The sequence below is a fragment of the Notothenia rossii genome (assembly GCF_949606895.1).
Source record: "Notothenia rossii genome assembly, chromosome: 10".
NCBI lineage: Eukaryota > Metazoa > Chordata > Actinopteri > Perciformes > Nototheniidae > Notothenia > Notothenia rossii.
The window spans coordinates 12,491,548-12,506,707 of NC_136908.1; the positions used below are offsets into that span (position 1 = coordinate 12,491,548).

General features: G+C 44.6%; 1 protein-coding gene across 8 annotated transcripts; it reads left to right on the forward strand.

Annotated features, from left to right (window-relative positions):
- Positions 1-346: 346 nt before the first annotated feature.
- On the forward strand, positions 347-14,800 carry LOC307022115 (chondroitin sulfate proteoglycan 5-like). Of its 8 annotated transcripts, none has more exons than XM_079654700.1 (7): positions 347-1,148; positions 5,526-6,285; positions 7,303-7,491; positions 7,809-7,971; positions 8,320-8,382; positions 10,274-10,438; positions 13,652-14,800. In XM_079654700.1, the coding sequence occupies exons 1-7, from the start codon at positions 1,067-1,069 to the stop codon at positions 14,261-14,263; spliced, it is 2,034 nt and encodes a 677-aa protein (XP_079510826.1). In that variant the 5' UTR covers positions 347-1,066; the 3' UTR covers positions 14,264-14,800. The 8 variants fall into 8 exon arrangements, with proteins under 8 accessions (XP_079510826.1, XP_079510825.1, XP_079510829.1 ...); XM_079654699.1 differs by having other exon boundaries at positions 348-1,148; positions 7,303-7,506; positions 13,652-14,799; XM_079654703.1 differs by having other exon boundaries at positions 348-1,148; positions 7,809-7,887; positions 13,652-14,799.
- Positions 14,801-15,160: the final 360 nt, after the last annotated feature.

A 15,160-nucleotide genomic window follows, 5' to 3' on the forward strand; every position in this document is an offset into this window, starting at 1 on the left:
TCAAGTGGTGCAAAGGCAGTGTGAAAACGAATGTGTGCATCAGAAATTTGTATGGAAAGGGGAAAGGAAGAGAATACAATGGAAATTGAGAGACACTGTTAAACAATGGGGGGCATTTGGAAAAAATAGGACTTTTTAGTGCTGAGAAGGGGGGCAATGCAGCAGCAGATGCCATTGTCTGGAGCATATTTCACAGTATAACAGTAAGAGGATTAGCCACCCACTGTGCACACGCATACACACTGCCCTGCTGGCCAACATGCACCCAAATAACCCACTGACATATAAAACCCACCCAGAGAGAGAGATTCTTGGACATGTTCACACACATTAGCTGTAGTGTAAAATGGAACATATTGACTTGCAGTGACAACAGACGCTGCTTAAATCCCACTCAGCCCCTTTCTTCATCAGCTATAGAAAGCTGAGGGTGGACACTGGCGATTGTGTGTGTGTGTGTGTGTGTGTGTGTGTGTGTGTGTGTGTGTGTGTGTGTGTGTGTGTGTGTGTGTGTGTGTGTGTGTGTGTGTGTGTGTGTGTGTGTGTGTGTGTGTGTGTGTGTGTGTGTGTGTGTGCGTGTTGGCACTTTGACACCCAAACGCGCTGTGCGCGCACAACGTGCCGTGCCGTGATTTGCCGTTCATCGCCAATGCAGCCTAAGGGAAAGGCTTAACGGATCGCATACAGACAGACAGGCAGCGTCAAACCCGGCTCATTAAAATCCCGTCTGCAGACGCTAAGCCGGTCGCGCGCAGTAGCCCACTACCACAGCTCCTCGCGGTGCTGCAGACGGACCCCAAAGCGCGCGGTAAAAGTGCCGAGAAGAGGGCAACTGCTCGGTAAAATGGGACCGAACCCGAGCAGTTAATTGGTTCCGAGATAAACGCGCACACAGCTGAGGGGGAGGCCAAACGTTGTGGAGGTTAAAGGCGACATGGCGAAAACGGGCAATATCTGAACTTTAGAGGATCAGCTGTAAGGACAGGGTACAGCCCACCGATCTGACCGGCACACCGAGGAACGGGATCACAGTTTGCGTCAGTGTGTCAAAGGCAGAGCCAGCAGTATGGCGCGCAGTGACAGTCGTTTGGACACCTGGCAGGTGCTTCTGACCATCTCCATGGTCATCATCCCGCTGTCTGCTCACGGTAAGTCTGCTGCACCGGAGTCCCACCCTGTGCGTGTGTGTGTGCATGTGTTCGCCCGTGCGTGATTCAAATCACTCCTGCATTATATGGAAAATGACAATTACCCATTAATGCGGCATGGGGCAGCATTTAAAACAGGGGCATGGTAAAATATTAAATAATCTTTTTATTGGTGAGAGATATTGCAGGTGGGAATTAACAGGCTGGTTTTGAAATGTCTTTTCTATGATCTCTAATATTTCAAATGCATTGTTAATCAATTGGAATTGAGTATTTATTATGCCAGTATAGCCTTTGCCTTTGGATTACAATTGCATTCGAAAGACCAATAATTGATCAGTGCTGAAAAATCTTGTTGTGTGATTTGATATTTTTTCTGCCCACATATTTTCTGTCATGCTTAGCTGCTCAAGCTGTTGTATACATTAAAGACACTTGAACCCTTGCTCCGGCCAATCTAAGGTCCATCCTGAGTCTGAAGGGGAATAGCATCTCCTTCCTGAAACAATTCAATACTACTGATTTGTTCTTAATGTCATCAGCTCTAGCAGGGTCTAGGGGGGTATGTATGAAGAAGGCTGGCAGGTCTGGAGGTGATAAGACAGGGGGGACAGACACATTTGACAGAGCAGTTGTGCAGCTGCGACTCTCCATGGTGCGTACAGCCAAGACAAAGGCGGGATTAGGTGCACCGTGGCCGGGCTACAGGAGGCCTTTTTACGGCTCTGAAAGGATGAATTCCTCCAGACATTGAGGGAAAGCCCGAGACAACCGGGCCTGTTACACTATACTCCCTTTCTCCCTCTCGTTACTGTCCATCCCTTGAGACACGGAGGCAATCAGTGTGGGAACCAAAATCTGACACAACCAGCCCCTTCCCTGTCTGGCTCACTATTCCTCCCACTGACAGAAGTGGAGATGCGAAACGTAGAAATTAGCTCTAGATGCTGCCGCTGCCCAGCAACAGGGTGGCTCGTGCACGGAGGGTCGCCGGGGTTCATGTGGGCACGCGCCTCCATTACTACCCCCTCCCACCCCCTCGTCTCATCTCGCGCCCTCAATGTGTAACCAGGCGTTAACAATGTGACATATTGACCGGTAAATATACGAAAGGCGTCCTTTCTGTCATGCTTTAAAACCCAAAGACCACGTCGCTGTCGAAAACATGATGTGAATCATTAGCAGCAGGTGAATCTTCATTCATTTGTTTGGCCATCAGGGGAGAATATAGAGTGCAGTGTGAGAAGAAACATGTATTTATTTTACTATAAGACCATTAAAAGATGACCACAAGGCATAATTTTGCTTTCATAGCAGTTCTGCCATTTTAATGATTATATCAAAGCTAGACTACTTATCAACTTGTAAAGACAATAACTACACATTTTCTTGATTATTTCAGGATCTTAAGTATGACAAACAATGCAATTTCATTTACTATAAGGGGGTGAAGAAAAGCAGCACATTTTCACATTTAAAGAGTCAATCCAGGAAATGTAATTAATTTGGTTTAGAAACAAGATTACGACAAATGGCTTCTTAAAATGGATGTCAATGAATCGGATTATAATCAGCTAATTGATTAATTAACAGATTATTTCAGCTCTCAGAAACCAATACAAAACATATGCACAGTGTCCTTGATAGCCATTTTAAGCGATTTGGATCAAATCCAGACCTTTGGGTGCACTTTGTGTGTTTACGTGTCTCTGTGAGCGAGCGCATACTGTGAGGTCCATCTGCCCTTTAGCCCTAGAAAGCTGATAAAATGTCACAGTAGATCAGATCACCAGCTTCTCCGTGACTCCCTTTAGTTCACAGAAGGGGAGGAAGAATACTATACAAGTGGATATAATGGTTGAATCATGCAGGTTGAACAATTATTAGTTGGTTGTAATTCAATTGGGGTACAAACAGTGTATATTTGTGCAAATTCACAAAGTAGGGCTAGTTGTGTCTCCATCCAATAACAGCGTGCATGATACATACTTCCAATAGTGTCCTGCTGGTAAAGTGACAAGGCTGCTGGGAATCTGCACTCTAGCCAATCACAATGACCTCAGGTAAAACTTGTTACCATGGTGACATGCTCAGCATGATGCCATAGGTGGAGAATTGAGCAGCAGTTAAAGGCATAAATCACAGTATTTCTAAGACGGAAACCTCTAAGCAGGGTCTCGTGCCTTCAATATGCTTGTCTTGCCCTTGTAATCTCTTCATGTTCCCTTTTGCTCTTGTAATCGCTACGACTGCCAGCTGCTAACAGGATGCTGTGCATATAAATCTCAACAGGGAACAAATTGGCAGATTGAACCTTTAAATGAAATTTGAATCAGTTGTAATCAGTTTGAGCTGGTGGAGCATGTCTATCTCTTTCACAAACTGGGAAGCATTCGAGTTCATTCCAGCTCGGTTTTTCCCAGAGATGGAGTTGGCATATAACACTTGCTGGCTGGCTGATTGATTGAAAAACAAGAGAGAGAAAGCACAAACACTGGGTTCTCTGTCTCCACTGCAACTCCCTCGCTCCACTCCTTCCTTTCAACATGGCACCTCTTTACATCTCACCATGGCAACTACAGTGTGTGTGTCTGTGTGTCTGTGTGTGTGTGTGAGGTGGATCTCATGGTTCCTCAGCCACCACTTGTCTTCGTGACTCAAGGCACGTTCAGATGGTTTTAGTATTAGCACTGAATGAAGTGCCAGACACTGGAAGCAGGGATCTGATTGGACGGAGTGAGTTCAGGGTGGCGGTGGGAGAGAAGCCGTTTGCAGGAAAGTTTTAAGAAGTGGCTTCTTGAAATTCAGTCGAATGTGGGAACATTCCCTAAAATGTGTTACAGAAGGGTCTTCTTTCTTTCTTTCTTTCTTTCCTTCTCTCCAATTCCCCATTCCCCTCGAGTATATAGTTTGACATTTTGGGATATGTATATATTTGCTCTCTTTCCAAGATTCAGATGAGAGGATTTATAGTGCTCTAACGTTTTCTACGATAAATAGGAAACTACCGGCAGCAGCCAGTTGGTTAAGCTAAGCAAACATCCTTGGAAAAAAGCTAGGCCAGCTCTTTCCAAGTAAGTAATAGCTTAATGTGCTGGAAATGTGGATTTTGTTGCCTTTGGACAGAGCCTGAGCTGGTTCTCTTGGTTTCCAGTGTAAGCTTACTGGCTGCTGGTTGTGTCTTCACATGAGAGTGCTATCATTTTCCGATCTAAGTCTTGGCAAGAAAGAGAATTTGTGTATTCTCCAAAACGTTGAATTATTAACCTTTATATTCAATTTATTCTACATTTCCTGACAGTATCTCTATCACCGTACAACTCTTTTTCACTCTCAATTAAAGTCATATTGAATATTCGAACCTAAGATGACGTGTTTTTTTCTAGACACGTTGTTCCCAAAATGTATGGTGTGGTATCTTTGGAAACTTGGCTTCTCCACTTGAATTTAAACAGATCTGTAGGTTTGAATGAGGTCTTTCTCTGCAGATTTCCAAGTACAAGAGAAGTTCCTGACCATTCAGCCTCTAACCTATTGCTCTAAATCCTAATCTAATCCTCGCCTAGTCTCGGTCACCAGAACACATTAGTCACTCAATGTGCTTAATCCTACATCGCTACAGTCTGATTACACAGCAGTCTTCAGCGCTTGTTCTGATTTCTTTGACAATTAATCACTTAGCGCTAAAGCGTGAACCACAACGCTTTCTTTGCTAAGCCGCACGTTTCAGCAAATCAGATCTCTTGTGAGAGCGCAAAGATATATGACATAATAGCGTTTTCTTAGAAAACTAGCCTCAGGCATCTTTCACTATACTTTAGGGATCCATTTAAATCATTAATGCCTCATCCTTGGGCTACAATCTTTATTAAACAAAATATAGTTAGTACACTGGGATTAGCGCCAACTGGAAAAAAAGTAACATATAATGTGTGTCTTTGTGTGTGTACAAGCCTTTGTTTACCCTTTTGCCATTTACATTTAAATAAGATAACAGAAAACAACAGACAAACTCCTACAATGCAATAAGATTATGTTAATAAAATGATGTTATTTTATACTTTAAAGTCACTTTACATGTCAGGTGGAGTACTGCATATCCCTCGAAAAGCCTCAGTTCTGGTTCATTTTGGGAAATTAGTTTTCTTATCTCAAGTTCAAATCTCAAGAGACACTTTCTTTAAACACAAGGGAACTAATCAGGTAGATAGGGTCTGATAAAAAGATTGGAACTAAAGCATTTCTGCAGCTTGACCGATGATTGACACCCGAGCCTCTGGTTTCATTCATTGTGTACTACTCGTATGATTCCCCAACTTAATGGAAGTCCAACTCTTAAAATTGCTTCTTTAATGTCTTTTTTTGTCTGATTGATAGGGAGGCATTCTCTGTCAAGGCACCATCATCACCACAACCAATCATCTGTCAACAAGGAGGCCTTGAACGCCCGGATGGTGCTCAGTGATGACTCAGCAGAGAGGGACCACCTGATCGGCCTCGGGGCTAAACTCCCACTCAGCTCCACCAAACATCACCATTCTCATAAACATGCCCACCTAGACGTTGTTGATGAAGACCCGCCTGTGGGGGAGGAGCTGACTGCCGGAGGCGCGGGGCCGGACCAGCCCGGAAACCCCATGTCTGATGAAGTCATCACCGTGGAGTTTCACAGCCCTGCGCCTGACGGTGTGCCCGCTGACGGTGATCTGAACTGGGCCAAAGCCCCTCAACCCCAGAAGCAAAAAGGAGGAGACCCAACTGCCTGGACGCTCTCTGACTTTTACGACTACCTGTCCCCTGACAACGACCCCTCAGCCCTGGATGCCACCCCAGAACCTGAGCCCACCCCTTCACCCCCGCCTGACATGGAAGATGAAAATCCGCTCCTGGCTGGTTCTCCTGCTGTTCCTGACAACGTGAGGCCTGACGTGGAGCCCTCCATACCAGCTCCCTCCATGCCAGCGCCAGACACAGGTGATGGGTTAGGGTTAGGGGGCGCCATGGGGGCCGACGGCTGCAGGCTGGGCTATGTGCGCTCTGGACCTGGAGTCTGTGTGTCTCAGTGTGACATTGAACCCAATTTCTGCCTCAATGGAGGAGTTTGCACCGTGGTGGCAGGAATGGGAGCTTTCTGCAGGTGAGAAAAAAGGCATACACTTGTTTTTTGTTGGTACTTCTGTAAATTGTAGAAATGATGACACAGTCTTACATTTTATATTTATATTTAGTAATAATGAATGAGAAAATACCTTCTAGCATTTGCAAGTAAGCAGTTTAAGCTTTACAGCATAGGTAGCAGGGGCTTTTAGGGGTTGTTCGGCGCTACAAATATTCCACTCTTTAATTATCTTGTTGGGATGATTTCCCACTCCAGCACAAACGAAAATATTTACGACACTTCTAACAAGCGTACAGACACTGAAAACACAAACACACATTTGGATAGAAGTTTGGCTCAATGTGTCAATGTTTCGTCAAGATCACAGCAGGGCTACTAAAGCATTAGCTCAGTTTAGAAGGCGGGTGCCGGGTGGTAAAAGACGAGTTTGTGTGTGTGTGTGTGTGTGTGTGTGTGTGTGTGTGTGTGTATTTGCTCATTGGCTAGTGACAGTTGATATAGACACAGACGGTATGCACACATAGATCGTATAACAAAAATAAAGTAAGGTCAGGGAGGAACACACATGCTCCAAGTGCACATACACTACGCCTTGATAGCACCATCTGTTATCCAGCAGACTCAGTGTAAGCATGGTGGTAAACTGTTGGTCATGTCATCATACCTGCTGAGCAACAGCGCACACACTCACTCATGCTAACACACTTCCAAGACACAAACACTTGCATGCAATTGGACAGCGTAAGACAGGAATATGGACAAGAAACACACACACTTACGCACACTTATCCTTAGCCTTTGATCTCATTAGGGGTTGGCTGCAGGCTACCATTTTACATTCTTACGTTGGCTTATATGAAGTGGCTATAAATATGGTATACATGGTATTGCAGTGGGCACACACACTCTGGTTAAATCTCTTGACTTTTGGCCTTTTATTTACAGCAGGTCAGGGAAGGGTCGTTATTTACTGCTTGTTTTCTGACCGTAAAGTGTTACATTGATGATCAAAACATATTGCTACTTTGCATCCAGGTGCAATGTGCAGGAGTACATCTGGAACAAAGGCACACGCTGTGATTGGGCGATCACAGAGTTCCAGGTGATGTGCGTGCTGGTGGGCGTGGCTTCAGTGGTACTCATCTTCCTCTTCATGATCATTGTGTGCTTTGCCAAGAAGCTGCACCGCCTCAAGAACGAGAACAAACGCCTTCGCAAACGCAGGTGTGTGACTGGGAGGTGAGAATGGAGTTCAATTTATGACATAATGAATCAAATCAAATAATATTATATATCATATCATAAGCCGTAATGTAAGTGTTTCTAGAGTTTATCTAATTGTCATTGTCTCTTAATTGTTTTCCGCTAAAAAAAAATGTTTTTAGACTGAGATAATATATATTTTGAGCTTTTGACCCCAGATTCACGCTGTACAGAGCAACATAGGGAAAACATGGACATGGAAAGATACAAATGCACAGGAAACACATACTAAATGGTAATATTAATGACACAAATGTCTCTCTCTTGCCCTGCTGCAGTAAATACCGCCCACAGAGCAGCGAGCCACAGACAGACGGCCTCTCCGTGTCCACCATGGCCGACGGCTCGCAGCCAAACGTAAGGAAACTGTGCGACACCCCTCCGCTTGCTCCCCAAGCTCACACTCACAACCTGGCGTACTATGACAACATTATCTGTCAGGTACGCCCTTACTCTCCTCATGTTTACTCACCTTTGTCTCTCCTTTCATCCTAGACTAACTTTGCAGTCCCATCTTCATCTAAAATGTATTTTCTCCATCTGTTCATGATGTCATCTCCCATGTTTTGTGTCTTCCCGCTAACATTTTCTTTGTACATGTCTTAGTTTGTCTGATTGTCTCTGCGCATGGCCATCTTTCTTGTCCAAATAAGCTTTTAGTGTTATGCACACATTTAATCCCCTTAACGCCCTGTTGAATCAGTTACTTGTCATTGGGATTCCCATTGGGAATTTTGAATGTACAGTATTTGTGTATTTAATGTTTTTCACACTCACCAATCCCCTCAGAGGCCATCAACAGCCAGCTATACCTGGGAATATAAACCCAGATACCCCTATAATAACTTGCAGGTAAGCATAACAGAAATGACTGCATTGCCCCAAAGCAATTTCCCCCTTTCTGGCTTTGTTTGATCCTACCCACTGTGCAACCTCTAGAGGCCACATTTTTCCATTAACTGCAAACATCCTTTCCACAAACTCTCTCTGCATCTGATATCAGCTGCCTTCCACGTGCACTGTAAGTTAAAATGATTTATCACCTCCTCCCAATGAGTCCTGCAACTAGTTGTTCAGAGTTATTATGTTGTCACAGCTGTGTGATTAAATAGCAAGTTCCCACATTAGCTGCCTCTCTTACCTGTGCACCCCTGCAGCTTCCTGAGTAACTCGATGAGAAAGCCTGGCCTCCATTTTGTTTTATCTGCTGGCTTTGCTCCTGTGCCCATGAAGCTCAGACAGCCATTTTAGGGTCCCTGTGCTGCATTTTGCATTTTCCACCCAATTCTTTTCCCATGGCCGTGCATTTAGTGCTACTGTAGCAGCTGCTTTGTGTGTGTGTGTGTGTGTGTGTGTGTGTGTGTGTGTGTGTGTGTGTGTGTGTGTGTGTGTGTGTGTGTGTGTGTGTGTGTGTGTGTGTGTGTGTGTGTACACATTGATGAGTTATTTTCCATCTATGTTTCTGTGTTTGTGGGGAAGATTTGTGTGCCCCTGTTCCTCAATCACACTTGCTTACAGGGTCACTAAGCCAATGTATAGGGTCAGTAATGCGTGGTTACATTCTTCATCTCAATAAACAATGGAGATTGTGTAGATATAATCAGAATATATATAAACAGCATATAAAGTTGACAAGATCAACAGATCAAAGAAATGTTGCCCCTATGAGTTCAAGCCTTTTAGCTTGTTGTCTCTGGTGTGAAAGGGCGTTTAGTGAGTTGTGTCCAACAGTAGCCGCTGTGACTGATCAATGGTGCCCTACTTTCTGCCTGATGTGCCCATGACCTTCAGATGTCTGACATGCTAATCAATCGATGGCTTGCTCTTTTACAAACTGACACATGCAGACATACACAGACACCGGTTGTGTAGTCATACAAACATAGATCTCTGAAAAAGAGCACTAACACAAGTACACAGTGATGGATTTTTTTGAAATCATGTGTTCATTTTTAGTCCTAGCCCTACTTGGTTGGCCTTAATGACGAGATCAAACTGTGCCTTGCTTGTTTATTACTAGCGTACTCTCTGAGCTCTGCTGGCATTTCAGTGCTGTGGGTATAAATGAGTGACCGTGACTCCCAGATGCTCTAAATGTCAGGTCTAGAGGCTAAAAAGCCCCTGCAGACATATGGTCTGCAATGCAGTTTCTTTAATGTCAGAGATCCGATTGGTATCTTTTCAGATGCTGAGACATGATTGGTTCATTTTAATAAAGGTCTTAGCATTATAGGTGCAGGTTCAGTCCGAACACAGTATCATCTTTAGCATGGGGATGAGCTTCTGTGGAGATTTTTCCTTTGGACAGGACTTTATTGCATGTTTTAAGTACATTTAATTTCAGTCTTATTTTCTAGCACATTCAAACCGTTTTAGCTATTTAAAAGTGCTTTAAAAATAAAAGACGATGACCCTTTTTGTCAGGAGCTTGCTTCTTATTCTCATGCAATCCTTCTGTTTTGTGCAGGTAATGTTGCACACAGTATATCCGCACAACTGTGAGTTTTCCCGTTAATTGACTATCTAGTCCAGCGAATTGAACAAGAAATACTACCTGAATCTTCATGGCATAAATACAAATGTGAAACAGAAGAGAGATGCAAGAAGGGAAGATAAGATCACGAAGAGCTGACGCACATGAATCTTGCTGCCTAATTACCTGTGCCCCATGTGTCTGGGTGTGAACATATTAAGATGTGTTTGTGGGTGAGTGTGTATGAAAAGTAATAAACTCTCCCCCCAGGATGATCCTCAGAAGCAGGAAGACCCAGCGAAGTCCGCCCAAGCCAAGGAAGAAGGTTCAATGAACATCCTCAACTCTCACTCCCCCAAACACGAGAACAACCGTCCGACCTCTGTCGCCCACGACCCGGGCCACACCCCTAACAACACAGAGGAAAACGCAGAGGTAAACTCGCTGCAGAACAACCTAGTATAATATCAGCATCTTTCAAAGTGTGCTGCCGGAAAATCCGACCAAAATATTTAAAGCACACACAAGTGCATGGATAGAATTCTTATATATTGTGGTAAAGTGCATTATATGTATTTAAAACCAGTCCAATCAGGCACAATGTAAAACAAAAGCACATGCATTTTGGAATACACCTTGAGAAGCACAACATTCCTGTTTACAAGGCTGCTATGCCAATGCTGTTCACATAGTGGCGCCGCGGGCGCCTTCTTTCTTTCCTCTTTCGCCTCTTGCGCTGGACTAAAATCTCTGGCTTGGACCAACTAATGACTGACATTCCTCTCTACTGATGCCCTGCCTTGGTCTTTGACCAATGAACTCTCGCTCCCTCATTGTTTCCTCTCCTGTTTACCCAAGCCCTCCCCTCGCCTCTGCCTGCCCCGCCTTACTGTCTCTCTCTGCCCGCATGCATTGTTGTTATCGACAAAAAGTGTCTGAAAAAAGTAATATTTGCAAAAGAAGTAAGTGGAAATCAAGTGAATCTGTACTTGCGAAATATTCGTGTTTGACATTGCTTATAGGTGGATACTTTTAGATTTCATGAGGTCAAAGTAATTGCTTGGAGTTGATATTTGAATCTATATACATATATAACACACGCGTGTCTTGGATTTCAATGTGATTTATAATATTTAATGTACTTGAGGTTCTTTTGTACTTTTTTTGGTATACATGGAGGATTGTTATTCAAGGTTGTTGGAATAAATATTTTTAATTTTATCCAGCTTGTCCCTGTGTGTTGCTGTGAGCTCTACTTTCCCTTTCTCTCTTTTTCTGCATGTCTGCTCATTATGAAGCTAACTGCTACCCAACTGCTCCCCTGCTAATAATAACTCAATGCACCGCTGACCCTGCTTTTGTGCTACAGTAGGCTGCTCACAGATTACACCACACAATGGTTACCGTGTGCTCATTCAGCACCACGGACAGCTCTTTGAAATGAAGAAAGCTACCACAAGAGCTTAAAATGTAACCTTTCTATTCTTCCACTCAGAACAGGCTGGGTTTTGATTTAAATCAGGGATTCTCAACCTTTTTTGGGCCAGCGCCCCCCTGTCCATTATCCAGGTCTCTTACCGCCCCCCATCAAAAAAAGTAGACTTATTTTCTTCCCTGAATATTAATGTTGACTAATATTCTGTGTTATATCATTTAAAAAGCATGTCACTGAATGCCAAATAATAGATTTGATTTAACTGGGCAGTTGGAATATCATTATCATTAGTTTACCAGAGAGCAGAAAAGCCATGTGAATGTGTGTTAAACAAACTCAGACAAGAGCAGAGAATACAAACAGACTGCTACGGAACAGCAGCAATTTCACACATGTCCAGTGCAGAACAAACAGTAGGCTACAAAACTGTACATTAGGCCTACAGAACTAACAGGTCGGAAAGGTGTTGCATTTCGCCAAATTGCGGGGGGGGAAAGGTTAGTGTGAGCCCTGCGCTTGGTGGTTCTCCGCCAGTTTCTTCACTGCGGGTTGCAGAGAACTTAGTTTCAGTCGCAGTGCACCTGAGGCCGTCAAGTTCAAGCGATTTCAGCACCTGTGTGGGATCACGCTCCATCACAGTAGATATGACCTCTTTGATGGCAGGGAGTACCAACTTCTCTCCGATTGTGAACGGCTGCCCACATTTGGCTATCAGCAAAGAGATGTTATATGACGCTATTAGCCCGCTGTCAGTCTGGGTGGTCTTCCTAGCGAAGAGACTGCTGATGGTGCTCCTACCATGTTTCTCTTTGAGGGCCCGGAAGAACGGACGCTCCTTATCTGCCTTATCCGGGTGGATCTTGGTAAGGTGCTCCTTTAAACGTGAGGGTTTCATTCCCTCATTGGAAAATACATGTTCGCAAAGTAAACACATTGGGAGTTGTGCATAGGAGACGGTATGAAGCCATAGCTAAGATATTCAATAGAGTACTGTCTGCATTTTATCTTTTTCGCGGCCATTTTGCTGATGTGATATGATTTTTGTTGTTTTATGATGCTAATATTTAGGGGGGGGGTAGTGTCATGATATGGCGGCAAACGCTAGAGGGCTAGCTGGTGACATGACAAGACATCGTGCCGGGAGCGGACCGGAAGTCGTTGTAATTTTGAACAAACAGAGCTGTGTGGAGCAGCCTGGCTAGCCAGCTCTTCCATGTCGTAGCAGACATAGAAACGGGTATTATTTTCATAAACTGACCACTTAGTTCGAATCTGTTAGTGGAATTTGTCATATCAAAACATATCGAAATTTAACAAAGTAACACAGATTATTAACAGTCGCGATCCCAAAATTACAATGACTTCCGGTCCGCTCCCGGCTGCTTTTTGTAGGGTACGTTCGTAAATGCGCTCAGAGCGCTCCGAGCGTCCCCGTTCCACAGTCCAGAGCGCTGCGCTCTGAGCGCTCACAGCTGGGTGCTCTGGCGGAACAGACGGGTTGTCCGAGCGGACTGACCGTTCGTGCATTTACGAACGTACCCGTAATAACACTGCTGACAGCTGACCAATCGCAAGCAGAGTTGTGGTTTCCTATAGCAACAAAATATGCTGACAGCTGCTTTTTGTACAGGAAAAGACGCTGTGGCCAGCGTTTTTCATGACAAAAAGACATTATGCGTGAACGCCCCCCAAGAACACCTCAACGCCCCCCTTTCAAAAATATTGCGTCCAGCGCCCCCCGATGTTCTCTTAACGCCCCCTGGGGGGCGGTACCGCCCCCGTTGAGAACCAGTGATTTAAATGAAAAAACTGAGCTTATAGGATAGGTAATATCTGACACAATTTCTTCAAATGAATGCTAATGTTGCTCCATATGTGCTGGATGTGTATATACATGTATAGGCAACTGTTTTCATCTCAACTGAAAAGGTGCTATCATATCATGAATGTGTTCACTTGTTTCCACTGCCCCCAAGTGGCTAAAAAGATCAATTGTTGCAGATTTGAGTCAATTTGCATGTGCCAATGGGTTTAGTGTCTCAAAATTCATCCACACCTATATTACTATTCTAATACCATGCCTAATTCACCCGTGCCTTTATTACACCTATTTCAAATGAACGAAAGCTACTTTATAAATGTGAATTTCATTATTTCTGCCTGTGTTACTGTTCCTACATTGTTGCGTCCTACTTACCATATTTCCACATCAGGATGGAGTCACAATTGGCCTGGAGGTGCTCCTCCCCAAAGAGGCCAAGCTCCACTCAGAGACGGGCTCGCCCCTTCAATATGACGTCTTCCTCTACAAGGTTCCCAACAGTGAAGACTCCACCTCTCCCATCCACGCCCCTCCCACACAGAGCGGCAACTCATACTCCTCCTCTCACCCCATGCCCAAATCGCCCAAAACACCCAAGACGCCCAAGGTGCATAAATCACCCAAACACAGCAGGGAGCACTCACACAGCAGCCGCGAAGCCTTGTCTGGGAGGCACTCCTCACCCGGACGTCACCCCTCACCCGGACGTCACCCCTCACCCAGCCGTCATTCTGCTACAAGTTCCTACCATCCACCCTCCCATCACTCCCCCTCCCGGTACACTAGCTTCCCCCCCTCCTCCTCCTCCACCCCACCTGAGTTACGCAGGCCCAGAGGTCGGTCTCAGGCCCTGGGCTCTGAGCGCTCTGGGACAGGGAGAGAGCACCACGGTGGACACCTCCATCCTTCCCCCTCCTCTCCCCACCTCACCCAGCCTTCTCCATCCCCATCCAGGGTGAAGTGCAGTCCGGTCAGCACCAGATCTCTGCCTGTTCTGTCCTGACCTCCACGGAGCCTCCATACACGCACAAACATCATAGTCTAATCTATCCAGCCATGTGTCCACCATGACTCTAACTTTTTATAATGATAGATTCACCATCAATTTATCATCCACCTTGCCTCTGCACATTCAAATCCAGAGGAGGAGCACATCACCTGGTTTTGGAGCCAGAAAACAAGAACTGGGACAACTCATCACACTCTCTCAAACTGCAGACATGATGTACCAAAATGCACACATACAAACGGCGAAACACCAGCAGCCAAACATTCCAACTTTCATGTGTATAACATTGTCTCAAAGCTCAGGTGTCTGCTCGAACAAGCACAATATGAACCACTACATGTGAAAATGCTCTGCTAACATGGTGCCAACCTCAGTGACTGCTGAGGAATTTGTTCATTAAGGTTTTATAGAGGTTAACTACTTTAGCCTTAGTATTATCAATGTTTTGTATACGTCTTTTGCTATTCAGTGTGTACGATTATTTCATGTTTTACAGGCTTTTGGTATGTTTTTCATGTTTCTAATCCTTAATAAATAGTTAATACAACAAAGCGTGCAGTATTGTGTTCTAAAGAAAAACAAAGAAGAGACAGCAAGGCTAAGAGAAGAGACAGGATTTTCCTTTGGATTTGCGAAGCTGCTTTGTAAAACATATGAGGGACTCTGCTGCCCCCTTGTGGACACAACAAACACTGCAGCTCCAGGTACATTTCAGGTTAAAATTCTTCAGTGGAATAATATGCTAAATATGGGAGTCTTTCTAATGTTCAGTGTCTGCAGTATGAACTAGGCCTACAGGGTGTTAACCGTGTATGTGCATCAGATTAAGACAGTTTACTTTCTCTCCTGCCTTCACTTATCACATGCCAAACATGCACCCCAAGAAGTTAT